The 27671-nt window shown below is 47.6% G+C and overlaps 1 protein-coding gene across 7 annotated transcripts in view; it reads left to right on the plus strand.

The window, feature by feature from the left end:
• The window catches only part of RXRA (retinoid X receptor alpha), a 167899-nt gene that overhangs the window by 111825 nt on the left and 28403 nt on the right, over positions 1–27671 (plus strand). For all 7 annotated transcript variants that reach the window (XM_061603644.1, XM_061603643.1, XM_061603645.1 and 4 more), the window contains one exon: positions 21194–21459. In XM_061603644.1, the coding sequence (XP_061459628.1) occupies positions 21250–21459 (210 nt within the window). In that variant the 5' untranslated portion in view covers positions 21194–21249. The remainder of the gene's footprint in view (positions 1–21193; positions 21460–27671) is intronic.

A 27671-nucleotide genomic window follows, 5' to 3' on the forward strand; every position in this document is an offset into this window, starting at 1 on the left:
TCTAGGCAGCAGCTGCCAAAAAGTTTCCCCTCTTCCGTAGGGTTACCATCATTTTGTCATTTCAAAAAGAGTACATTTGGCTTTGATAAGTGAAAAGTAAGAGTATGCTGTTGCACCATCTCAAAAAGAGTACATGTACTCTTAAAAGAGTACAGTTGGTAACCCTACCCTTCCGTCACTTAGACAACAGCTCGCTTCGAACAGCCCCCCTTTCAAACACTCCCCCTCTCCCGTCACATGCTCTGATTCGCTTGCTCATTACCTGCTTTGCACAAGCCACCGTTTTTAAATCCAACCCAGCAAACTGTGGCCTATGCTCGGCTTCCAAGCCAGAACTGGAAACAATGGTTTGACTCAACATGTCAGCCAAATCCCATGTGACTCTCTGGAATCTCTGCAACGAGCACAAATTCCTTGTGCTTACGTTTAAAGCAAGGATATGTCAAAAACTTTTTTGGCCCAAGGGCCACATTCGCCCTCTGGGGGCCTCAAGCTTGTGGTGGGTGTGCCCAAAGTTAGTTGGGCCATCCCACACTCTCACAAATACACAGTTGCAGCCCCCCCCCAGTTGATACATGGAGATCAGTTAAGGAGGGTTTTGTATTCTCCCCTTCCTGCTCATCAAATTATCAGTCTGGGACTGAGTGGGGTGGGCATTAGATGTCTATGCTGGGTGGACAGGAGAAACCTCCCCCCCTTCACACGTAGGATAAAAATCCAGCAGGATTTTTAAGCTACTGTAAGCTACTGAGTGTTCCACCTGTGTCCTGGAAGCCTCCTCACTTGCCTGGGTGAAATTCCTATTCACCTATGGTGAGCAGGCAAATGGTTACAAGGAAGGCTGCTTGAATGCATCGCAAATTAGCACTTGCCAGATAGGAAGGGCGGAGATGAGAAATACTCACAGGCATGCTCAGGGCCCCATCTCTCGTGCTTTCCATTATTTTCGTCTCCTAAGGACTATTCCTGGCTCTGAGTTTTGCAGTAGTGTCGTCGTCGTAACAATGTCATGAACAAGAGCAAAATTCTAATGTTATTGTTACTAGAATAACAGCAGAAACATGAGAATGTTGTTAGAATAACAACCATAAAATATTACTACAACAAAATACTATGCTTAATTAACTCACGTCCACAAACACACACACACACTGGATGAGAATGGCTCTAAGCTGCACATTTCAGGGGCTGGCCACACAAACGCTGAGCAAGCCCCACACCTAGTAGGTAGAGAGAGGTGAAGAAAGGTCAGGGGGCAGAGAATCCTGTGAGTGATCCCTCCATTTATTAGCCAAGTCGTGATGGATCCATCCCTGCAGGACCATCAGAAGAGAGGGCACAACGGTGCATGCTTTGCTCATTGGTGCCGCTGTTAAAACTTGCCATCCCTGTGGGCTAGAAGAGTTGTGTGTGAATGTAGACACCAGGCAAACAGGTTCAGCAACATAAATGTCAGAGCTGAAATGGATTTGCGGGGGTGGGAAGCTGGCTGGGCTTAGACAGAAGTGGCGCAAACCCCCGGAGGCAGGGCAGAATGTCCTTTGCGGCAGGGAGGAGAGGGGTGCATCCTCCTTTGGCTGATGGCTTGGGCCAGTCTGATCCTTCCCCCTTGTCACAGTGCTCTTCCTGGGAGGGAGGGGAGGCAACCAGCCGGTATAACTATCCAGCTCCGTATTTTGGTGAATAGACTTAACACAGGAGTAGAAGCGCATGCTTTACCCTGCAGTGCAGAGAAGGTAAAGTGTGCAGTTCCCAAGGACTCACTCGAGTCAGGTTTACGGGTGTTGGCTTGTCATTAATATGTGCAACCTTCCGTTAATCAGACGAAAGACTGTTAAGATCCTTTCCTGTTCCCCAGCTGGTGCCTAATGCATTAATTATTGGCAGGGATTAATAAAGCATCATTATTTATGCTCGGCAAATTCCAATTACCGCACTAATAGGGTCCATTCATTTTTGGCAGGTACTAAAGGAAAAAAATGCACACTTTATTATTACCGTTTAATGTATCACAAGGCCAAACATTACTATCAAAACCAGGCTGTAGGGCAAAACCCAAACTCAAATCAAGCCCTACATTAGGTGTGGGGCACTTTTGGCCCTTGGGATGTTGCGGAACAACAGTTTCCATCAGCCCTGGACATTGGCCATGCTCATGGGAGCTGACGGGAGTTGTAATTTTGTAACATCTGGAGGGCCAGAGATGCCTCACACTAAGGATGTGCTAGAATTCTGCCCAATTTGGATTCGGTACCAAAATTTCCATTAAGCCTTTTAAATAGAGACCTTATCCCAGTCTGCGTCTGTGTTGGAATTGCTTTTTAAGATGTTTTTTAAGCTTTTATTTTTGTTGTTAAGGATGTTTTGTTGTAATATATTTCTAAGTCTGTTTTTATGATGTTTTAGAGTGTTTTTCTTTCTTTTCTTTGCTGTCCTGGGCTCTTACTGGCAGGAAGGGTGGGATACAAATAAGTAAATAAATAGCTTATTCTCTATCGTTGCGTATCGGATTTTTATGTAGTGATTTTTGGTGGCTATTTTCAAAAATAGATCTTTTAAAATCCGCCTCTAAAATATCGGTGTTAAGAATGATAATTTTATTGATATTTCCTTTCAAAATATCGATACTAATATCCGTTTTTTTTGCGAGGGGGGAAAATGGGTTGGGAAAAACAGCAGCTAGCTTGAATTGATGCCAGCCTGTAGATGGAATGTTTTGAACCAACAATGGCCAACGGATCCCATTCCTCTCCACACCTGCCCTATGTAGAACAATGCACATTTATACTGTGCTTTATGGGGTTCAAAGTCCTTCATGTACATTATCTCTGCAATCCCTACACAGCAGCCTTATAAAGTAGGCCAGTGCTGCTTTGAACAAGCTCCTATGGGCGGGCTTGAGGCTGGGAAAGAGCAGCTTATCTAAGATCAGCTCGTGGTAGAGGTTTGATTCAAATTCTGGGATTTCCTGGTCGTATATACGGAGAAAACAAACACCAGAGGGAGACAGAGCGGTTGAGGGAGTGAACCTTGAGCCAAGAAGCCCCTTCTCCAACTTTCAGTTTGCTAGGTGGATCCTTTGGGTGGCGTCAGGTGAGCTTGGCCTCAATCCTAACCCTCCAGTGCCCAATAAAGGAATGCAATATTGGCCTACTCCTCAGGGTTGTTGTGAGGAAGACAGTACATCTGTGTTGCAGGGATGCATGAAGCCAGAAGGCTTTGCTCCGAAATGTATTGGGAGCGATGGAAGGAGGGAGATGTATCCATTCGGTGGGATCTCCAGAGTGGATTTTGGAATCTATGCTGGGCTTGCAGAGAGAGACCAGGCTGCTGTGCATGCGCTGAGGTCTCCAGTGTGTTAGCCGGGCAGCGTCACAACCATCCTGTCACTGCAGTGGAGGCCTTGTGGGGATATAGACTGTACATATTTCTCCAGTGTGGGGTGCCAAGATGTTGGTGCAAACCAGTTGGGAGGGAGTTCCACAGGCTTGGGCCCACCACGCTAAAAGCACGGCTTTTAGTTGTTACAAGCCATGCATCTGAGCCATGGGGGGCCGCCAACAGAGACTCCCCCAAAGATCTCAGTGATCGGGCCAGGATGCAGTTGATCAGACTGTCCTTAAGATGTCCTGGGCCCAAATTGTTAAGGGCCTTGTAAATTAATACAAGAACCTTGACTCTGACCCAGTGACATATGGACAGCCAGTGCAAGCTATTAAGCACTGGAGTGATTTGCGTTGTTGTTGTTGTGCATTTTTGTATGTTATTTTCACAAATATAATAAAACACTAAAATCACTCTAAAACATCTTAAAAACAGATTTTGATGTATGGAAACAAGACATCTTTAAAAACATATTAAAACAAGACATCTTTAAAAACAACTTAAAAAGCAATTCCAACACAATTATCAGACTGGGATAAAGTCTCTACTTAAAAGGCTTGTTGAAAAAGGAAGGTCCTCAATAGGTACTGAAAAGATAACAGAGATGGTGCCTGTCTAATATTTAAGGGTAGGGAATTCCACAGGGTAGGTGCCGCCACACTAAAGGTCCGTTTCCGATCTAGTGCGGAATGGACCTCCTGATAAGGTGGTATCTGTAGGAGGCCCTCACTTGCAGGGCACATTGACCTGCTGGGTTTGTAAGGGGCGAGGCAATCTTTAGACCTGCTTTCCCCAAGTGGTGCCCTCTAGACATGGTTGGATTCCTAACTCCCGTCTTCCCCAGCCAGCTGTCAGGAGCGCTGATGGGAGTTGCGCTGTTGCAACTCTGGGAGTGCACCATGATGGTGGTGGCTTTGGAGTTTTCCAAGAGGTTCTTGCAGTTTTGCTGTTCTAGCCCTCGATGTGGCCACCGTCCACCACCCCCCAGTAGCCCCCTTTCCCACTGGCTTCTCTTCGTCCACTTTCCTGCTTAGGCGGACACATTCCAGCTTTGCCTGCGGCATTCCAGGAATGAGTTAGAATTACAGTGCAGCTGAGACTCTCCACGTGATCTGCTTGAGGATCTGGCATTCTTTGGGTAATTTGAAGCAGATTCAATGGCCGCTTCTGGCAAAAAGAGAGGGTGGGGGGCAAGATCCCATTCATTAGCGGCCTGGAAATGGGCTGAGAGTCCAGCCCTGTCCAGACATTTCTCTCCATGCAATTGAGCGCATGGAGACAGAGAGAGAGAGAGAGACCCCTGATGTTGCTTTCTCCATCCATGCTGAGCACCTGTCTTGCCTGCAGAAGGCTTCACGGAAAAGACTCCTGCCTGAAACCCTAGAGAGCCATAGACTGCCAGTCTGTGTAGACAACACTATGTCAATGGACCAGTGGTCTGACTCGGTAGAAGGCCACTTCCTAGATTCCTGTTTTATTCAGCCCATTCTTCAGAAGTATGACTAGAAACTTATGGTATGTTTTGAAGAAGGGCTATAGTTCAGTGTTTAAGCACTTGCTTTGCATGCAGAAGGTCCCAGGTCCAATCGCTGGTATCCCCAGGTAGGGTTGGGAAAAGCTGCTTTCGTGAAACTCTGGAGAGCTGCTGCCAGTCAGTGTAAACAGCACTGAGCTAGATGGATTAGTGGCCTGGCTTGGTATAAGGCTGCTTCCTCTGTTGCTATTTAATAAAAACCCTTTATTCAAAACTATGAGGGCTAGAATCATATTTTATTTTTAGGAGAAGATCTACAGTCTGCTTCTGTGTTGGAATTGCTTTTTAATATGCTTTTAAACTTTTTTTAAAAAAAACCAATCTGCTTTTAATCTTATTTTTAAAAAGTCTACAAAGCTTTTAAAAAAATATAGTTGTTTTGTTTTAATGTATTTTAATGTCTGTTTTTATGACATTTTAATGTGTTTTTAGTGCTTTTGTTTGCTGCCCTGGGCTCCTGCTGGGAAGAAGGGCGAGATACAAACTAAATAATAAATAAATAATAATATTTGTCGATGTGTAACATAATACCCATGCAACTTAAACAGTTATATAAATACAATTCACAATAATTGTGAACAATTAAATACTTAGAGTTGTATCCAACTAAGTCCTGCTCAGGGTAGACCCTCTGAAATTAACAAAATTTAAGTTAGTAGTGTCTATTAACTTTATTTATTTATTTAGCAAAATGTATATACCACTTGATTGTAGAAAACGTCTAAGCAGTTTACACACAAAAAAAATTAAAATGTCAATAAAAATGGTTAAAAACATTTTAAAACAGAATAGCAATAGACTAAAAAGAGCTGAAAACACATCAATATCTGTGTGTTTGGAAAGGCTTTCCTAAACAAAAATGTTTTACGCAGGCGCCAATAAGAGTACAGCGGAGGTGCCTGGCTAATTTCAAGAGGCAGGGAGTTCCAAAGCATAGGTACTGCCACACTAGAATAATGATTTCTTATCAGTGCAGAAATGGGTCTACTCTGAGTCAGATTAGCATTGGATATCACCATGGTAAGCTACAACATCAGATGATCAACCTAGCAATAAACTCCATAAATATCAACCCAGCCATAAACTCCACAACACCTGTAAATACAGAGCCCCATCAGATACATGACTACCTGCTTATCTCCGGCACAACTCTAAAATGCAAGTTGTGTTCCACCGGTTCTATTATTTTTAACCGGTGGTTTTTAAATTGATTTTGAGCACCATGTTATTTGATGGTGGCATTGGTTTATTTTATTTTTTTTGTGACCATCGATGGTGAAAATTGGTCTATAAACAATAGTAAAATCTATAATAGAGGTGACTGCCATCTCTGATATTCAGCATGCCCCCCTACTTAGAGCATCAACTGGCTGTTCAGCCTGGATTTGTGCACGAGAGCATCTCTGGAGCGGTACAAATCACACTCCACCAGCAAGCCCCATGAAAGGGCCCTTCTGTGCTGGCTTTATGAAGAACAGCTCTTCTGAGTTAAACAGCTTTCCGGGGAAACGGAGTTCGAGAAGTGACGCAAAGTGCTTTTCAGGACCTGGCCAAATGTTGCGTCCCGCGCCGTTACATTTTCCTTTTCTGCTTTTTTTTTTAATGCTTGGAAGGAGAAAGACTACACGGAAGCACAGACAGGGCTTTCCCAGCACTGTAGCAGTTGCCTTTGGTGGAAAGCAGTTGCCGAGAGGGGATCCGCTGCTGCCGGTCTGCAAGGAGAAGAGGCGGCTGGCTGCTCTGAGGATGCAAAGTTCGATTTGGGGTGCTTCGATCTCCCCAAACGAGGTCAAATCCGCGTATCGCTGTTATATAAGTTGCATATTTCATTCTAGGATTGGGACAGGCCGTAGCTCGGTGGCAGAGCGCCTGCTTTGCATGCAGAAGGTCCCAGGCTCAATCCCCAGGTAGGGCTGGGAGAGACTCCTGCCTGAAACCCTGGAGAGCTGCTGCCAGTCAGTGTAGACAGTACTGAGCTAGGTGGACCAAGGGCCTGACTCAGTATAAGGCAGCTTCCTCTGTTCCTGTTTAGTTCAGCCATTTGCTTGGAACTATGAGGACTAGAATCTTGCTTTATTTTTAGAGGGTGGTGCCGTAGCTCAGTCGTAGGAGATCTGCTTTGCATGCAAAAGGTCCACATTCAATCCCCAGTGGCATCTCCAGGTATGGCTGGGAAAAGACTCTGGTCTGCAAATCTGGGGAGCTGCTGCCAGTCAGTACAAATTCAGCCCATTCTTCAGAACTATGAGGACTAGAAGCTTTCTTTATGTTTAGGGGAAGGGATGTAGCTCAGAGGGAAAGCACCTGCTTTGCATGCAGGAGTTCCCAGATTTAGTCCCCAGGCAGGACTGGGAAAGGCTCCCTGCTTGAAACCCCAGAGGGCTGCTGTCAGCCGGTGCAGACAAGGCTGAGCTAGAAGGAGCAATGGTTTGATTCGACATATGGCAGTTTCCTTTGATTTAGTGTTGGAATCTCTGTCAAAGAGCCACGTTGGAAGAAGGCATTGTATTGCTAGCTAAGGTGTTGCTGAGAAGGATCCATGTCCTTTCATGCTGGTTGGAGCCAATCAGAGTGAAAGGAGGTCAGATAGCCACTGAGAAGACTCTTCCCAGTAGCTAACACACAGCCTCCTCTTGCATGCTGATTGACTCCTAGGGTGTCTGTTGTAGTGGAGTGTAGACTCGGAGATGACACATGGAGCCAGGGAGATGAGTGAGAGGGGGTGTGGCAGGGACTGTCTCAAAGGGACCTGAATTTGCCACTAGACTACTGGCCAAGACCATTGGCAATTTTCAAGTGGTCTGTGGGGAAAAGAATTTTGGGAACCACTGTTGTAAATAAGATGAGGATGGGTCGATGAGCATGTTGTTCACCTACCCTCTTCTCGATCGTCCCAGAGTGCAGGACACGGAATAATGGGCTCAAGTTTCAGGAAGCCAGATTTCGACTGGACATCAGGAAAAACGTCCTAACTGTTAGAGCCATACGACAATGGAGCCAATTACCTAGAGAGGTAGTGGGCTCTCCGACACTGGAGGCATTCAAGAGGCAGCTGGACAGCCATCTGTCGGGAATGCTTTGATTTGGATTCCTGCATTGAGCAGGGGGCTGGACTTGATGGCCTTAGAGGCCCTTTCCAACTCTACTATTCTATGATTCTGTGATACCCCTGCCCCTCGCCAGCTAGCACCAAAATGTTTCGCCAACGCTACATTCCTGTGCACTTCTCCATCATGACCAGGACTAGAACCTTGCTTTTAGGACAAAAGGGGCAATTGCATCATGCAGCTGAATTCTGCACTGGTGGACCCTTTATGCTGTCTTTTTGTTTTCTGTTTGTTTGCTTTGATCCAGAGGGCATGCCGCCATTTAAGGCCAGCCCTGCCAGTAGGGATTCTCCAAATGCGTTCAGAATCAAAAATTGGAATGTCTCTGTTCCACCCCACTGCACCCCTGTCTGCCCTTGGCTGTTGGTTTGAAGCGGTGGGGTCAATGTATTCCTTTTTCCACCCCCCTCGCCCCACAGAGAATGGGTAAAGACGCGAAGGAAGTGAACTTCTGAACCTCCCTCTGGGAGAGCCAAAAGGGGTTGGACTTGCACTGGGCGTGGGGGGGCACACTTGTGTCTTGTGGCTTATTTTTGGCTTTGGGGTGTGGGGGGCAGTTGAAGAGAACAGATGGTTTGGGATGGAGGCTGCAGCTCTTTATTCATGAATTGCGGTTTGGGGATTCCAGTAAGTGTTCTTTAAAGTTCTGCAGACTTTTTTTTTTTTTGGTCTCTGTGTGTGTCCAGTTGCAGCTTTGGTGACTTTGGCACAGGAAATCACAACACACACTCCTGATGGATGATGCCTTTTCTCACTTCCCAAGGTGGATCAGCTCTGTGGGAGAACGAGTGAAGGGGAGAAGTCAGACTCCCTGCGCTCAGGAGCTTACGAATCATATAAATCTCTCTCGCACACCCAGCCTGCAGCAGCAGCAGCAGCTGTGGATCACATGACCCCAGCAAATTAATATTCTCCCAGTCATTTGCTCTCCCCCCCCCCCCCCGCCTCTGCTGCCGTGGCTTTAAAAGGCGCAGTGTGACTTGTAAGTAGAGGTAGAAAGATCTGCCCATTCAGTCCTCTCTGTTTCTCATTTTTACTATCTCAAATTCAGTTCTCCACATTTTTGCAGCAATTTGCAATTTCTTTTTAAAGTCATCATGAAAATTTTCCAGTGTTTTAGTGCAAGTTTCTACTAATAAACACATTTTATTATGTACACATTTTGGCAAGCCATTTCTCATCATGTAATGCATTTTTGCATGTTATTTTCCCCCTAACACAGCCTTTCCCAACTAGTGGGCCACCAGATGTTGTTGGACCACAACTCCCGTCAGCCAGCATTGCCAATGGTCAGGAAAGATGGGAATTGTGGTCCAACAACATCTGGTGGCCCACTGGTTGGGAAAGGCTGCTTAACACATTGATTTTTAGGCACACTTTCCCCTAACAGATGCATTTTTGTTACACATTGGTTGGCGAACTGCGTTGCATTGCAAAATTCGAACAAGTGCGAATTTTGAAGGATGGCTGCGTTTCAGTTTCAGTTTCAGTGCCGGGAAGTGCGAATTTGATAGGTTCACCTTGAAATGCAGATGGAATTGAATTTCTCCCCCAACCCTAATCTTACCCATGTTAGGAGCAGAAGTGGGTGTCAATCAGATTTTTCGCCCTTGATGTGTCCCTGTCTTGGTCTGCCTGGCCCTGTCTCTCTGAGCCGGCTGTCCCTTGGCTGCCTTTGGCCCTAAATTGGAGAAGAGGGGAGGGGAGTCTTTAGGCAGCGGGGAAAGGAGACACCTCCGAGAAATCCATCCCCAAAGTCTTGTTTCCGCTCCCATTGAAGGCGATTCAAACCTCATCCAGCATAGAATTAGAGCTCTGTTTCCCCACACACACACCTCTCTGCGCCCGCTCTTCTGGGGAACAGTTGAAAAATGCCTTAATACCTCCTAATAGCATTAGCAGTTGTGATCCATGGCTTGAGTTGCTCTGTTGCCAGGAAGATTGTCTTGAAGGTCCTTTTTTCTACCCTCAAACAATTTGGGTGTCTGAGGTTTGTCCCCCCCTTTTCTTTTTTTAAATGTGATGCCTTTTATATTTATATTTAATTTTTTATATTTATATATTTTATATTATTTTATATTTATTTTATATTTTTATGGTATTTCCCCCCAAATTTAAAAAGACAAATGTCAGGCAGACTTTGGCTTATATCCACCTACCCAGAGTAGACCCATTGAAATGGTCCATTATTTTCAGTGTGTCTGCTCTGTGGCAGACTAGCTTTGGATACAGCCCTTAAAGCAGAGCATGCCAGGTTTATCCGAAGGAACTTGAAGGATTGCTTCGACAAGGAACAGCAGTGGATTTACTAGCCATGATGGCTGTGTTCTTCAGACTGAGGATGCCTCAGAATGCCAGGGAAGAGAGTTGCTGTTGCGCTCTGGTCTTGCTTGCGTCCTTCCTGTTGGGGCATCTGGTTGGCCGCTGTGAGAACAAGATGCTGGACTAGATGAGCCACTGGCCTGATCCGGCTGTGGGGCTCTTCTTACGTTCCTATCGTTAGCACTGATAGCTCTCCCTCCCCAGGTTGCTACGGCAAAAAGTGTTGTGTCATGTGGGTCATGTATTTAACCAAAATTGGACAGTAAATTGCACATCTCACTGCAGTCACTGAACACAGTGACTCAGTGATGCAGACCTGATAGAAATCTTTCTCCGAGATCCCTGTGGAGAGGGCTGGATTGGTTGTAATTACACAGCCATAGACTGAATGTGTTTTTGTTTTTTGAAAAAATTATGTCTGCCATCCAAATAGTGTGAAATCTCCTGCCATGCCACATGGTGCAGACAGCTGGTTGGGTGCCTATTCTGGTGAACTCTCACTTGGAAAATGGCTCCCTGTATTCCAGTAGTGTTGGGAACTATGAAAGGGTAACAAGCGTGGGCAGGAGGAAGGATGCGTTTGTAAACTGGGACTTCTCTGTGGTGTCTCCACTGGGATTTGCATCCCCAGTCCTAAATCCAATCACCACACCCATTGGCTCTTGGGGGGGGGCTTTACCTGTGAGTCACATGACCTGTGCTTGCTCCAGCTTTGACTCCTAGCAGCCAGCATGGCCAATGGTCAGGAGGTGATGAACATTGGAGTCCAACCACATCTGGAGGGCTGCAGATTCCCCATTCCTGTGGCAAACCAAACAAGGAGGTTGGTGTCCTGGCCAAGGAATCAGTCTCAGACCTGCTGGTGTGTTTTTCTCCATTGTTTGATAAGAAGCTTCAGTCTAGAATGCTTCATAGATCAACTTTCGGGTTACACACAATTCTGCATCGCTACACAGCATAATTGGGCATTACTAGTGAAAGCTAAGATGTTGCCGCAGCAGTTAGACACACCCACCTTACAACCGTTAAGTAGGTTCGGGTGGGCTCTTTCTCCTTGCGTGAGGAAGGCGTCACAGAACAGGCATGCGCCGCGCATGTGAGCTGTCCTCCGAGGTGGAAACGTGGGGGCCAACCATTAGTTGCCTGTGTGTCTAGGGCGATGGGGGCAGCGGCACTTCATCAGGATCCTTCTCCTCTAGGGTGGCAGTGACTTGGGAGAAGGGGTGTTGGAGCGGAGGGGAGGGACAGACTCCTGATCAGCCGGTGTCCCTTCTGTTGTAGCTGGAGGTAAGGGGGAGCAGCTGTCACTGTCAAAAGTACTGAAGCCTCCTGTCTCAGCAATACCTGGTTGCAAGTTGCTAGGACTGGTCTCACTGGGGCTGGTGGGACAGGAGGCAGTGCGCCCAACAGTAGGCGGAGCCAGAGCCGATGGCAGGCAGAGCCAACTCATGCTGGTTTTGCGCCCGTCCTCCTCCTCCTCCTCCTCTTCCCTGCTGAGTTCTGCAAGGGCAGCACTGAGACGGGGGAGGAGGAGGAGCGCGCTGACAGACAGTGCCGCCACCCCCTGGACTGGTTGTAAGCAAGAAGACAGGCAGGTGGGGGCTGCCCCACTCACCCTGATGGACCACCCTCTGCTGGATGAGAGTGCTTTAAATGTGTGGTGTGGGTGTCACCCAAGACTCTTTTATCAATCAATCAATCGATCAATTAATTAATTATGGGGCTGTGCAGGTATCAAAGTGCACCTAAGGCTTCCCGGGAAGAAGAGTATTACCTGATTTCTTTCCCTTGGGATTAGAAAAGCCAGCTGTTATGCAGGTCTGCCTCCCCCCTGAGGCGAATGGTCCAGGCTCCCTGATAGGTGGAAGACGAAGAAATGAGGAGGCAATATTTTCAGTGTTGGACTAGGACCTGGGAGACCAGGGTTCGAATCCCCACACAGCCATGAAGCCCACTGGGTCTGTTCGTAGGGTCGCTGTAAGTCAGGATCGACTTGAAGGCAGTCCATTTCCATTTTCACTGAAGGGTCTGCACCTCCCTTGACCCATGTGTTTAGCCCAGTCCTCTCCATCCCCTCCCTTCTGCGTCCATCTGACATCAGTTGCAAAACCCTTTTGGCAGGGCAGTGCGCAGTCGTTGCAATTTGTGCAGCCCTGCTGCAGCTAAACCAGAAGGCATGGGGAATGGGTGCATTTCACAGCAGGGCTCAAGGACTGATCAGGATTTCTGCTGCAAGGAAAGAGTTAATTTGGGGCTGTGTCACGCTGAGAGTTAAGGGAAATCGGGGTCAGGGAATGTGACCCTAGAATATGTGTGTGTGTGTGTTGGCTTTCCCCTCTCTGGCGTCCCACTCCTCTTTTATCCAGAGGCTGTGTTGAGTGCCCTGGAATGCTGCACCCCGCCGGACGTTGCGTCGAGACCACCATGCACGGCTCGTTGGTTAAAGAACTTTGCTCATTCCCAATTAGGCGCTGAGCCAGTTTACCCAACGATGGACTCTTGAAACAAGCCATTCCTCATTTCCTTGGGGGGAGGGGCACAGTCTGACCAGGCCTTGAAACGTTTCCAAAACTGCTTCCTTTCTGCAAAGTATTTGTTTTAAGATGCAAGATGGGGTGTGGGGTGAGAGGGAGCGATGAAAGGTGCAAACCTTTTTGGGGGAGTGGAAAATCCACAACTTTTCTTGCGTTGAAAGGGGTGGGCAAAGGGGAGGGACTGTTTAGCCTCCTTGGTATGATTTCCAAGTCTGATGTTTGTACTTGATTTCTGTACCTTCACAGGAACGTAAGATGCTGCCTTATACTGAGTCAGGCCATTGGGGCCACCTAGCTCAGTATTGGCTACACTGACTGGCAGTATGAGTAAGTTAATTGAATGTTGTAACCGCAGGTCATAACAAAGCAAACCGAAATACATTAATAATTGCAGTAGAATTCAAAAGCATTAAAACGTCATACATCCAAAAATTAATCAAGTAAAAATCAGACCATGAATTCAAAATGTCAAATGGTCCAGGTTTTTAGGGAAAGTCCTAAAACTACTGGTTAGCCAGACGTCTTGCAGGATTTGCAAATGCAGACCTCTTTCTGATTGTGAAAGAGGAAAAATGGCCCCTTTGGTAGCTAAGATAAGGAAATGCATCTGCCCACATGTAGGTCCTGCATTCCGCTTCTGAGGTGGAGACGTTGGCAAGAATCTGACCCAGCATCCTGCCCGTCATTCCTTCAATAAAAAGGACATAATCTGAGCGCCAGTGGCTCTCCGGGATTTCAAGCAGGGCTCTTGTCCCCAGCCGTACCTGGAGATGCCCTTGGGGGCTGAGCTTGGGACCTTCTGCGTGAAAGGCAGATGCTCTGCCGCTGAACCGCAGCGCCTCCCCTTCAGCAGCGCACGCATGAGAAGATGATGATCGAGCACTTGCTGGACTACAGCTCCCATCACCCCTGACCGTCGGCTGTGGTGGCTGGGGGTGACGGGAGCTGGAGGTCAACAATATTTGGAGGACCCCCAAGATCCTGTGTTTGGGGAATACAGGCTGGGCAGACAGGTGGTGGGAAAAGATAGTTTGGCACTGAGACGCCGACACAATGATACTCAGGTCAAGGCAGCCCAAGCGGAAGCTGCGGAACGGTTTGGGTGTTGGTCTTCCTCTGTATTTATTGCACATATTTCTCACTGGGAGCGTAGGAAGCTGCTTTCATTGGGTAAGCCAGCGCACCACTCTCTACTCTGACCGGCAGCGGCTCTCGAGGGAATCAGGAAGGAACCCTGTTTCCCAGCCGTACGTGGAGATGCCCTTGGGGATTGAACCTGGGACCTTCTGCATGCACTTGAGCTACAGCCCTTCCCGTAAAAATAAAGCAAAGTTCTAGTCCTTGCAGTTCTGACTAAAAGGCTGAATGAAATAGGGGCATAGGAAGCGGCCATGCAGCGAGTCATGCCACTGGCCTATTTAGCTCAGTGTTGTCTAAACTGAATTTCAGGGTGTCAGAAGAGGGTCTTTCCCAGTCCTTCCCAGAGTTGCCAGGCAGTAGCGTAGTGGCGAGTTCAGGAGTGCAGGGTTTTTTTGTGTTAGTCGCAGCCACCCCTCCCCCTTTTTTCCTGCTGAGTTGCAAATGAGATCCATGCTAATGCCTTTCCCCACAACAACAGACAATCCCTAGGAGCCAATCAGCATGAAAGGGGAGAGTGTTAGCTACTAAGAAGAGTCCTCTCAGTGGTTGGCTCCTCTCATTTCACTCTGCTTGGCTACAATCCACAGGAAAGGACAAGGAAGTATGTTATAAGACTCTTCTCAATGGCCAACAGACTCCCCTTTCATGGTGATTGGCTTGCAGGATGCTGGAGACATAGGGACTCTGCTGGGACCCTGCTCCTAAAAAGGCAAGGGGTCTAAGACACCCCCTCCAAGACCCTGGACAACTACACCCCTGGAGCTGGGGATTGAGCCGGGGACCTAAGCACGTGCTCTGCCACTGTGCTATGGCCCCTTTCCCCTACAAATAAAATAAGGCCCTAGTCCTCATACTTCCATATAACTCTTCAGAGTTTTAAAGGAGGGAGGGTCTTTCCCAGCCCGATGTGACAGTGCCGAAGACTGAACCAGGGACCTTCTGCATGCAACGTCTATGTTCTGCCACAAAGCTACGGACCTCCAGAGTCCCCCAGCAGAGCTAAGCACAGCACCGGGCAGTCCTGGATGCAACCAGCTCGTGGTAACATGACCACAAGGAGGGAAATCCAGTCCTGCCTCTTTAAAAGGACCCCCCCCCCATGCTGCCCTACACGCAGAGGGATCCAAGCTCAGCTCCAGGCCATTTGGCAACCACACGCCTTCTTTCTCTTATCATGCCTCTTCCTGTGGCACGTAGACAGGCAGTTCTCAGGCTGGGCCTCCCCCCTCCCCCCCCAGATCTCCAACCGCAGAGTGCAGATCTCAGGCGGGTGAAGCCGACTCGCTCTTTGGGGAGGGGGGAAAGCTTTCCTCTGTGCCAGTTGCAGCCGCTTGTCTTGAGAGGGCAGCACAAAGGAGTGCTGCTCGCTCCACGAATGAGCAAAGGCAGGCAGCTCCCACAAATAACTTTGTGCTCTCACATCAGGCGTGGGGCTTGCTCTCATGCAGCGTGGCTTTTTTTTCCTTTTTACGGGTGGCAATCCCAGGTGGTTCTGTGTCTTCTTCCATCTCTATTCCTGCCTGTTTTCCCCTCCCCTCCTCCTTTTGACAGCTGAGCTTGCCAGCTCTTTGGAGGAAGGGGCTTCAGCTCTGTGGCAGACGCGGGACAGGAAGGCCTGCCCATCTCCGCCCTCTCCGTTTCTCATTTCCCCCAGTGTTTATAACTCAGATCTCCACATTTCTGCAGCGATTTGTCGTGGGGATTTTAAAAATCCTCACAAAAATTCTTCCGCATTTTACACAATAATAAACACGGTTTTGACTAATGTACACATTTTTGCAAGCAATTTCCCCTGACAGGATGTGTCTTTGTAAACATTGCTTGGTTGGAGAACTGCATTGCAAAACCTGGATAAAAGGTGAGATTCTCAGAGTGCTGAATTTTGTACCCAATAGTGTATCCTCCCCTTCTGCGGTGCAGTCTCTGATGGTTGGACCCAGCGTCAGCCCTGCTCAGAGTAGATCCCTTTGATAGACATGGCCGCCTTAGGTCTATCAGTTTCAGTGGGTCTACTCCAAGCAGACCTTGGTTGGGTACAACTCAGAATACCAAGAGAATGTGGCAATCTTCTTCCGTTTCGCCCTTGCACATTTTGATGTGTCTTCAGGATGCTTTTAATTTGACGTGATAACTGGCACCAAGAATGAGTCTCTCTTCATTCTGTCTGGACAGAGATCTTGTATTTTTTCCCTGTTTTTTTTTTAAAAAAACCCACACATCCAACTCACTTTTCTCTTCAGTCAAAGCTCACCCCCCTCCCTGCCCCACTCCACATGGCAATTACATCATTTCCCATTTGCTTGGAGCCTATTAAAGTGCAGTTGAATGCAATTAAAAGGCCGTAAGGATCCCGGACAACCTGTCGGCTTGCCTGGGGCTGCTTCTCCTTCTCGGTTTAGCTCAGGTCGGCCCTTGAGGTTGGGGTGACATTGGCGTCTCAGTGTGGCAGAGCCATCCCGGAGAAAAATGATAGACCAGGCGTGATCCATTTAAAGTGCATTCTGGGAGTTGAACCATAATCTAGCCACCACTGAAGCCTCAGAGGCTGTTTGATGCAACAGCTGAAACTGCTGTTTCTCTGGCTCCATCCGCGCCATACATTTTAAGCACTCTTATGCCACTTTTAAACAGTCATGGCTTCCCCCCAAATAATTCTGGGAATTGTAGTTTGCTAAGGGTGATGAGAGCTGTTCGGAGGCCCCCTATTCACTTCCCAGAGCTACAATTCCCAGCAATCCCTGGGAATGCCAGTTGCTAGGAGTCTCAAGTGACTGCTGAGCTCAGGTCCTCAGGTCAGAGGCATTGGGTTGGCCAGTGTTAGAACAGGACAGTGGGCTAGATGGGCCTTTGGTCTGATTATTTATTTCAGGTATTGATATGATGCAGTATTCAGGTTCTTCTTGTGTACTTATATTCTAGATGCTACCTTTATGTTCTATATTGCTGGAAATCACAAGTAAGAAGAGAGCTCTTGTGCTCAGGTCTTGCTTGCAGGCTTCGCATTGTGGCATTGGGTTGGCCACTGTGAGAACAGACTTCTGGACTGAATGGCCTGATCTAGCCGGGCTCTCCCTGTGAAGTGACAAACTTGTTTTGGATCTGAGATGATCAGGCAGTGGTGTAATTTCTGCCAGGAAAAAAAAAGAAGAAGCCACGTTAGTTGTTGAAATTCACTGGCTCAAGTCAGGAGGGGCATTTTTGCAACAGCAAGAGGTGAATGGCATTGCTGTTGCTGGATATTTGGTGCCTGTTTTTGGAGTGCAGACTGTATACTGGCTAGAAAGTATATTTGACTCTAAACTTATTCTCTCTAAAGCTTTCAGTCCTCCATTTAACATCACGCAATGAGAGGCGTTCGCCGAAATGCTTTTTCGATGTGTACGTGGAGTTTGTACCTGACACTAGTGCTTTTGTGCCACGTGTAACTGCTTTGCACAACTCAGCCGTGTCTGGCTGACTTTGGAACTGCATCCAAAGTCTGCCGGGTGCTGGTGTTTGAAACACTGATCCTTTAAGTATCTGCAGAGTTAGGCATGTCGTGACAATAAGACCATGCCCATTTTATGATATGTGCAAATGTGCTCTTGAGCTTTAGGAGAACGTCTTCTTTTAAAGTTGATGCCCAGGGAAGTCTACTGATTTGGGGAGGGCAGAAGAAACTGTGTACATGGCAATAAAGACAAACTCTCATTTGAGCCAGATGCTTTTCAACATCTCTGACATTCGCTTAGTGCCAGCTCATTAGTGCTGACGTTCTGCGTGTGGTTGTGCACAAGCAATTCCCAATTTTTTGGCACATTATTTTTCTGAATTAAAATGAGTGTTGTCAATAATAACAATAACAATAATAATAATTTATTTTTATTTATTATTTAATTTGTATCCCACCCTTCCTCCCAGCAGGAGCCCATAATAATAATAATAATAATAATAATAATAATAATAATAATACATTAGAGTTGTCCTGAAAATTTCTCACTTTTTTTGTTCTGACTTTTCTCCATCAATAAATGACAAAATAACTTGCAAAATTGTCAAGGGGAAGAAAAAAAATTGGTGAAAATTGCATGGGTGGTTTTGGGGGGCTTTTTTGGCTGTGCTTACCTTATTGTCAAGGTGGCTGAAGGGTGTCTGGGAGTGTCTTTTCTTTCATTCCACAAATCATCTCAGCATTGATTTGCACTCTGAAGGCTTCCCGGCTTCCCGCACTTCAGTCCAAGCCCAGGGGAAGACATTGCAGATGTAACTCCTCTTGTGGGGCTTTTTCAGATCGGGAAGCTCAGGCAGCCAAGAAGGCTGCAGAGTGCTGAACAAATGTTTGCTGGAAACTAAAGCGCACGTACTACCCAAGGTCACCCCCACAATGATAAGGCAAGCTGAAAACCGACATTGTATAGAAATCCTCAAGTGCTTGAGAATGCAGCAGAAAATCAGAAGCCTCTTTCACGAGGGAAGCAAAGTTTTGAGAAACTGGATTTCAGCACACAGTTCACTCCAACTGCTGAGGAAATACTGACCTTTTCAGAAGGTAAAAGGACATCTTTCTGAAACGGTTGCCCTCCCACAGAAATGCCTCTGCATGAGTTCCTGTACTTGGCACAACTCGAATGAGGCAAGCATAGAACTGAGACTCATGCAGAGACTCGACTGGCAGCTTTCCCTGAGGGAATGGTGGTTCTAGTCTCTTTATGAAGAGCATATAAATGATCCATTTATGTCTCATTCAGAAACCCAGCAGAATGACCCCTCTCCTCGCAGAGGCTGATTGGAAAAGGCAAAAAACCAGAGCAGTATATCATACAGAGATGTGGCAGGCAGCTTGTTTAATTTTTTTCCTTGCAGCACGCCAGCAGTTCCCTCCTAGTACACAGATTGGGAATTACTGAGTTAGAAGAATGCAAGAAATTCCCTTCTTTTTTTGTCAGTTGCGTGTGGTGTGTGTGTGAATATCTCCTGCTGTACCTGCTTAGCACATTTTGAATGGATTCAGTTCATATTTTTTAAATCATAATGGAAATTTACAAGGTTTAGAAATGCATAAAGATCATCTAATGTGGAAGAAAATAGCTGCAATTTACCGGGAGAATTATGCTTTGCTAATGGATGTCTCTGGTTTGAAAACCAGTAACTCACAGCTCAGAATTGCTTTTAAAAGTGTTTGGGAGAGTCATGCTTGCAGGGGCTGCACCGGTGCGTTTGATTGTGGGGTCTCTCATTTGTTGAAGGTGGCATGTGCAGGATTGTGTCCCATATTCATTAGAGGGCGTTGGTGAAATTTTCTGCCTTAGTGACTGGAACGTTTTAGTTTCTGACCTTCCTGAATTGCTCTGTCTTCTTTTGATGGAAAGTGACAATAGATTTCAACTGAAACTCCTAATAAATTTTCTGCACTAATTTTTTTAAAAACAATATAAAATATTACTGCTCCTGGAAAATTCAGATTCTGCCCCAAGGAAAGGTGAGTTCACTGCTCCTTTCCTTCTCTGCATAATTTCATCTGGTGGGACAAAGCCACAGAAACTGTGATTCAGCCACCCAGCTCCTGAGATGTCAGCAGGCATTGTCCACATGCTTTTAGGCACATACTCACAGCCATAAGGACTAGAAACCTTCCCAGTGTTCCACATTGTAAATAACGGCCCCAGTGACTTTTGCAACAAGATGCCTCTCAGAAGCCCACAAGGGGGCATGAAGGCAATAGCCTTACTCAGCAGTTGGCATTCAGTGGTATATACTGCCCCTGAATCTAGAGGTTCCATCCAGTTATCGTGACTTGTAGCCATTGATAGACTTGGCATTCCTTATTTATTTATTTATATTTATTCCCGCTTTTAAGCTGCCTCAGGCAGTGCCTGTCACCCCCTCATCTGGCGGCAACTTCCATCTCTCAATTACAGGAATTCTTTTGTCTGTTCGAAATTTCCAGCTAATCTATTTCCATTGGATGACCAGCATATCATGAGGGAGAAAAACATCTAATTGCTTGATCCACTCAATTAATTTTTTTTAACCCCTGATACGTGCATATAACCGATTAGCTTTGCTCTAAATTAAAAAAGCCTCACACATTAGGCTTGTTCACATGCTAAACAGAACACAGGTGCAAGGTGTCTCTGCGCCTGTCAGGTCCCAGTGGGGGAGTCCTCATCAGAGGAAGACCCGGAGGCTCTGGTCTTGGACCCAGCCCTGGTCAGGCTCCATCTGGGGCTGAGGGTCCTGCAAGGCCCTCTGTGCCCAGGGTGAGTTTGGCCTCTGGCATCGAGGCTGAATGGGTCCCGAGCCTGGGGGATGGGTCTCGCCTCACATGCCAGATGGAGACCTGGCTCATCGCGAGAAGTGCCTGAGTACCAGTGAGGTCTCCTCGGGAGTAAAGGCCTGGCCGAAGGGGGTTGACAGGAGGCAGCTGAGGCTTGGGGTGTGGTTCAGCAGCTCCAGGTCAAAAAACCCAGCGCTAGTGTGCAGGAGCTGCTGGGACAAGGCCTCTGCACCAGCCATGTACCTGCCTAGTTTGCTGGTCTTTTGTTGACTTCAAGTCTCATCCTCCTGCTTTGCCCGTGGACTGCCTGGATCTTGACCTTGGACTGTTTACCGGAACCTTTGTTGTCGGCGCTCGGTTTGGACCCTGACTTTGGACTGGCTCCGGATGCTGTTTTGGTGGTTGCTCTTGTTCTTGGTGGTGTTGGCAAGTCTTAGGAGCCTCATGAGAACAGGCCAACACGTGTGCAAGTGTTGGTGTGGAAGAGTGTCCACTTCTTGATTTGTACCACTCAGCTGTTGCATACACAGGTACACAGACTGCACACTTGTCGAACGTTACTTGTGAACAACTCTGTGAGTGTCCCTCTCACGTGTTGTGTATACATGGATCGTACACTCATTGAATACAATGTGTGAATGCCCCCCCCCGATCACCTTTCCCTGTAAGGGAGGGGCCCCAACCCTTCCCGTAATACTAGAACCCAATGGGCTCATCCGGTGAAATTGAATGTTGGCAGAGTCAGGCAGACAAAAGGAACAACTTTTTCAAATGGCACATGGCTGAGCTATGGATGTGTGAATCAAGGATATAATAATAATAATAATAATAATAATAATAATAATAATAATGTTGGCCTGTTTTTCAACTCACAGTGCCTTTCTTTCTTTCTTTCTTTCTTTCTTTCACTTTACAGATTTTTCTGCACAAGTCAATACCAACTCCTTAAGTTCTCCGACGAGCCGGGGTCCCATGACCACACCTTCTCTCCATCCATCTATGGGTCCCGGCATTGGTGGCTCCTTGGGGTCGCCGAACCAGCTCCACTCACCCATCAGCACGCTGAGCTCCCCTATCAATGGCATGGGGCCGCCTTTCTCGGTCATCAGCTCCCCAATAGGGGCTCACCCAATGTCTGGGCCGTCCCCCCCTGGCCTTGGATTTGGAACCAGCAGCCCACAGGTGAGTAGCCTGGCAGGGGTGCTTTCTAAACAGGTGCCCTACAGGTGTTTCTGGACTACAATTCCCATCAGCCCCGGCCAGCGTGTTGATGTTCAACAATTTCTGTGGGCCCTCACAATGACTGTCCTTCAGCTAAGCATAAGAAGCGCCTGCTGGATCAGGCCAAAGGGGGCCCATCTAGTCCAGCATCCTGTCCTCACAGATGCTCCAATGGGAAGCCCGCAAGCAGGACCTGAGCGCAACAGTAACCCCTCTCACAGTTTCCAGCAAATGGTATTTGGAAGCCTGCTGCCTCTGACCATGGAGACAGAGCATAGCCATCCTGGCTAGTAGCCACTGATAGCCTTTTCCTCCATTGATTTGTCTAACCCTCTTTTAAAGCCGTCCAAGTTGGTGGCAGCCACTGCCTCTTCTTGAAGCAAATTCCAGAGTTGAACTGACAACTCTGCAAGCCAAGGCTGAAGCATTTGAGACATTTTAATGTGTGCATGGGAGAGAGAGAGAAGATTCAGGACAGGCAAAGGGAAGTATGGGCACAGCTCAGTGATAGAGCACCTGCTTTGCATGTAAAAGGTTCCAGGTTCAATCCCCAGTGCCTCCAGATAGGACTAAGGGAGCTCCCTTATCTGGAACCCTAGAAAGCTGCTGTCCGTCAGTGTCAGCAACACTGAGTGAGATGGATGGATGGCCTGACTCATCAGAAGGCACTTTCCTACGTTCCTAAATGCCCACAGCACAGAGGAATTTCCTTTAAAAGGAGATTGGACAAACTCATGGAAGAGAATAAGGCTATCAAGGGCTACGAGCCACAATGGCTAAGTACTGTCAGAGGTGACATGCCTCTGAGTGCCGGGTGCTGGGAATCACAGGTGAGGAGAGTTGCTGTTGGGCTCAGATCCTGCTTGCGGGCTTCTTCCCATTTGGGGCATCTGGGTGGCCACTGGGAGAACAGGAGGCTGGTCTAGATGGGCCTCTGAGCCTCTTCTGGGGTAGCACCTCACTTTAGGATTCGTTTCCACATTGGCTTTGGAGCCCTGCTGTGCTCGGGCGGGGAGGGCAACGGAGAGGGCTTGGGGTAGCTTTTCCTGGCCGGACATTGCAATGCATTTCCTTTTTCGAGCGGGGCAATTTGTTTTGTCTTTTAATCTCCTCCTGCACCTCGGCGATCTGTCTTCCTTTTCGAGAGGCATGTGACGGCGGCGGGAGGGGGGTGGTTGATGGAAGATTAAGTTTGGCAAAAGCCCTCCCACCACAAGGAGATAAGCCCTTTGGATAAAAATAGGAAAAACTGACTGAGCCTGACACCTGTTGCTGGCTGGCTTGGCTTGGCTGCCTGGCTGTTTGGCTCTGTAGCCCCACATCCAGCCTGGGAAGAGGTGGGGATGAGGATGGAGCAGCACGGCGAGAGGCAGAGCAAGACGCTGCCCACCACCTGCCGGTCGTGCTGCTTTATTCATTCCGGCTTCTCTCCGGGAGCTGTACCCCTGCCGAAACCTATTTTGCCGCCTTATGAGCCTGATATATGATGACAGCAGACGGCGCTCTCTTCAGGGGAGGAGGTGGCGGCAAGGACGTCTAACCTGAGCCAGGGCTGATCAGGGCTCCGTCCTGGAACTGGAGGATCTATGTTTTCCCGGAGTAACTGCCTGACTTTCGAACTGGGCCTTGGGCAGCTCATCTCGCAAGAGGCGGGGCAAGCTCCACCGAAAGGTACCCTGCATATTGCTCCATGTGGATCTTGCAGTGTGTAGCCCCCGGGGACTCCTGGGCATGCCCAGGCCTCTGCAGTGTGTTGTCTTTGAAGGGCCACAGCTCGGGCAGAGCACCTGCTTTGCATGCAGAACTTCCCAGGTTCAGCATCTCCAGGGAGCGCAGGGGAAAGACTCCTGCCTGAAATTCTAGACAGCTACTGCCAGCCAGTGTAGACAGTACTGAGCTAGATATACCAGTGGTCTGGTTTGGAGCTGCTTCCTTGGATCCTACTTAATTCAGACCTTTCTTCGGAACTGTGAGAACTAGAACCTTACTTTATTTTTAGGGGTAGAGTGGAAGAGCATTCGTTTTCCCAGATTCAATCTGCAGCATCTGGTAGGTCTAGGGCAAAACCAGAAAACAGCCTCCTGCCTGACATTTATTTATTTATTTTATTTTATTTTATTTAATTAAGCTTATATACCGCCCGACTAGCAACAGCTCTCTGGGCGGTGAACATTAAAAATACAATAAAAATAACACAAAACTGTACACAAAACTGTACAGTCTAAAATCAAAATATAATAATTTAGAATTAACAGGAATTAAAATGCCTCAGAGAAGAGAAAGGTTTTAACCTGGCGCCGAAAAGATGATAGTGTCGGCGCCAGGCGCACCTCCTCGGGGAGACCATTCCATAGTTCGGGGGCCACCACTGAGAAGGCCCTAGATCTTGTCACCACTCTCCGGGCTTCCCTATGAGTCGGAACCCGGAGGAGGGCCTTCGTAGGAGACCGTAGTGTACGGGCCGGTTCATATCGGGAGAGGCGTTCCGACAGACACCCCGGAGAACTGCTGCCAGTCAGTGTTGACCGTGCTTAAAACGATGAAACTGAGATTTTGATACTTTGGACATATCATGAGAAGCCATGATTCACTAGAAAAGACAACAATGCTGGGAAAAACAGAAGGGAGTAGAAAAAGAGGAAGGCCAAACCAGAGTTGGATTGATTCCATAAAGGAAGCCACAGACCTGAACTTACAAGGTCTGAACAAGTGGTTCATGACAGATGCTCTTGGAGGTCGCTGATTCACAGGGTAGCCATAAGTTGAAATCGACTTGAAGGCACATAACAACAACAACAACAAGCTCAGTATTGTTCACACTGACTGACAGCAGCGTTCCAGGGTTTCAGGTGGTGGATATTCCTAGCCCTACCTGGAGATGCCATTGGGAGGTTGCTGATTCATAGGGTCGCCATAAGTCATGATCAACTTGAAGGCACATAACAACAACAGCAACAAGATACTGCAATTCAATATCAGGCTGCTTCCCTTGTGCCGATCTTCCTGACTTCAGCTTTGCATCTCCCGGAGGGGAAGCTGCCTTGCTGCTGTGGCTATTTTCAGAGGCGGTCACGCGATGCAAAGGACCGGAAACAAACAGGAGAATTGGGGGGTGGGGGAAGGAGAGGAAAAGAGGGAGGGAGAGAGAGAAAGAGAGCAGAGCGGGGTGGGGGCGGGCAAGAGAGAGAGAGGAGCTTGTCAGCCGATGCAGAGTCCCTCCGGTTGCAGCCGGCCCTTGTTTGCTCCCGGCCTAAGTGGCGTCCCCAGAGGAGGTGCTTGAGCCGCTCACGCTCTAATGACTCTTCTGCAGTCTGCCTCTTCCCTCCCAGCCTCTCTGCCTTCAGCTGCTGCTCTGGCACTTCGTTTGTTGGCATGCAGAAGGTCCCAGGTTCAAATCCCCGTCAGCGTCCCCAGGCAGGGCTGGGAAAGGGGAACAAAACCCTCCCTCCAATCTAAGAGCAATTGCCAGTCACTCCTGAGCTAGGTGAGCTAGTGGTTCAACTCCATATGAGACAGCTTTTTCTTTTCCTGTTTAATTCAGAACATTCTTCGAAACTATGAGGACTCGAACCTTACATTATTTTTTTAAGGGAAGGGGCCATAGCTCAGTAGCAGAGCATCTGCTTTGCATGCAGAAGGTCCCGTGTTCTACCCCTGTCGTGTGCATACACATCTGAGAGCTGATGCCAGTCAGTGCAAACAGTGCTGATGTAGAAGGACCAATAGATTGGCTTAGTGTAAGGCAGCCTTCCTGTGTTCCTATTTTAATTCAGCCCATTCTTCAGAACTACGAGGACTAGAATCTTGATGTTTGTCATAACTCAATATAAGGCACACTTCCTATTTGGCTTATTGGTTAGAGTGTTGGACTATGACCTGGGAGACCAGAGTTCGAATCTCCACACAGCCATGAAGTTCACTGGGTGACCTTGGGCCAGTCACTGCCTCTCAGCCTCAGAGGGAGGCAATGGTAAACCCCCTCTGAATACCGCTTACCATGAAACCCCTATTCACAGGGTTGCCATGAGACGGGATCGGCTTGAAGGCAGTCCCTTTCTATTTTCCTGTGTTCCTAATTCAACCCATTCTTCAGAACAATAAGGACTAGGATCTTACTTGATGTTTGTCATAACTCAGTATAAGGCAGCTTCCTGTGTTTCCCGGCCACAGCCAGAGGGAGCATACCTGAGACTGCACAAAACAGAAGATGGGGCTGTGCAGGGGGCAGAGAGAGAGAGAGAGAGAGAGAGGAGGTGGGCGCCATTTCTCCAAGGATGATGACCTTTCCCTTTACTTCTTCCTCTGCCTCTCTCTGCCCTGCTGCCCCTCCAGAATCCCTGCTTGGCCCCCACAAAGCCCCGGTGTTAATGCAGCGTGTGCCCCCAGCCGCCAAGCAGAGGGGGCACTGAGCGTCAGGTGGCAGGTGTCACTTGCGATCGGGTTGTCCTTTGTTGACGCTGAAGAGCAGAAGGACACCGTGGAAGGATGTCAGGATGGCAAGCCAAGGCGAAACCGCCCCTGGAGTGTTTGGGGCTCCACGGTGGCATTTTTCTCTAGTTTGGCTTGAGGAACTTGCGAATATGACCAGGGCTGTAAGCAATTATCATTCTCTTTTTGAAAAGGTGGAGGTCTTCGTCCATAGTATTCTGTGCCAAGGAAAGCCGGGTTCTGCCAGCTGAGTGCTGTGTGCTCATTTTATCTTACTTTGCAGTTTGCTGTGTTCTACTGGCTCTCAGTCATAGATTTGTTTCATCTCATTTCTTTTGTGGACTTTCCAAAATCATGCATTAAAAAGTTTCATGTAAATTTTACCGAGTTGGTGGACACTCTTCCGGTAATACACATTTTTTTTAGTGCACTCCCCAAAGAAACTATGCATTTTGTAGACACTGAAAACATAACAATTATGGGGGTTTTGGTGCACACTCTCCCCCTGAATGGAAACTGCGTTGCAAATCTGAGGGTCATAGCTTGGTGCATGCAGATGGTCCCATGTTCAGCCTCCAGTTAGTACTGGGAGGGACTCCCTGCCTGAACCCTGAAGAGATGCTGCCAATCAGTGTAGACAATACTGAGCGAGTTGGACCAGGGATCTGATCCAGCTGGGAGGAAGGGCGGGATATAAATCAAATAAAAAATAAAAATAAGGCTCCTTCCTCTGTTCCTATGAAGAGTAAGCAATCTGACTACTACCTGTGTTCTGATCCTCAGGCCACGCTATCTGTTGGGTTACATGCACCTCCTGATTTTATGATGTGGCTTCTGTTTTTTAAAAAAGTGTGCACACAAAAATGTGTTGTTTTTTTTAAAAAAGGAAGCACGTCTTTTTAGATTTTTTTAAAGCTTTTTTTAAAAAATGTGTTTTTAAAGATGTTTTTAATGTTTTTAAAGATACTTTGTTTAAATATCTTTTGAAGTATTTGTTCGTAAGATGTTTTAAGAGTGTTTTTGTTTGCTGCCAGTGGCTCCTTCTAAGAGAAACAGTGGGATATAAATTTTATAAATAAATAAATAATAACGTTGGACCTGGTTGGCCCGTTGCACAAAGCAGACTGAACAATTTCTCCTCTACTGCTGCTGTGGACTTAGTTATGCATCAGACTGAGCACGGAAGAGGAAATACCTGTTGGCGCCAGGGCAGGGAGAGGGGAAGACGCAAGAGGCGCTGTGGTTTTCGGGCCGGCCACTGAAAGAGGAACCTCGGGGGGTTCCCATTCATGGGGAGCTGAGTTGGCCACAGTTTGAGGTTTCTGCTGACTCCTGGAGAGAATAGACTTTGCTGCCTTTGGGGAATACAGAGTGGGTGGAGAGGTGTTGGTGGGCAGGTGGAAAAAGCTAGTTGAGCGCTCAAATGTTGAAGCAACAATATTCAGGTCAAAAAATCCAAAGTGATCGTTGCAGCACTGTGGTTTAACAATCAATCCTTCTTCCCAGGGAACTCTGGGAATTGTAGCCCTGGGAGGGGAATAGGAGTCTCCAACAGCTCTTAGCACCCTGAACAAACTACAGTTCCCTGGATTCTTGGGGGAAAGCCACAACTGTTGAAAGTGGTATAATATTGCTTTAAATATTACAGAATGTGCAGTGCTATTCTACCTTACAAGCTTGTTGTGAGGATAAGATGGAGGGGAAAGAAGTCCTTGGGGGAAAGGCAAAGTAGAAGTGTAGTAAAT

Source organism: Rhineura floridana, chromosome 20, assembly GCF_030035675.1.
Source record: "Rhineura floridana isolate rRhiFlo1 chromosome 20, rRhiFlo1.hap2, whole genome shotgun sequence".
Lineage (NCBI taxonomy): Eukaryota > Metazoa > Chordata > Lepidosauria > Squamata > Rhineuridae > Rhineura > Rhineura floridana.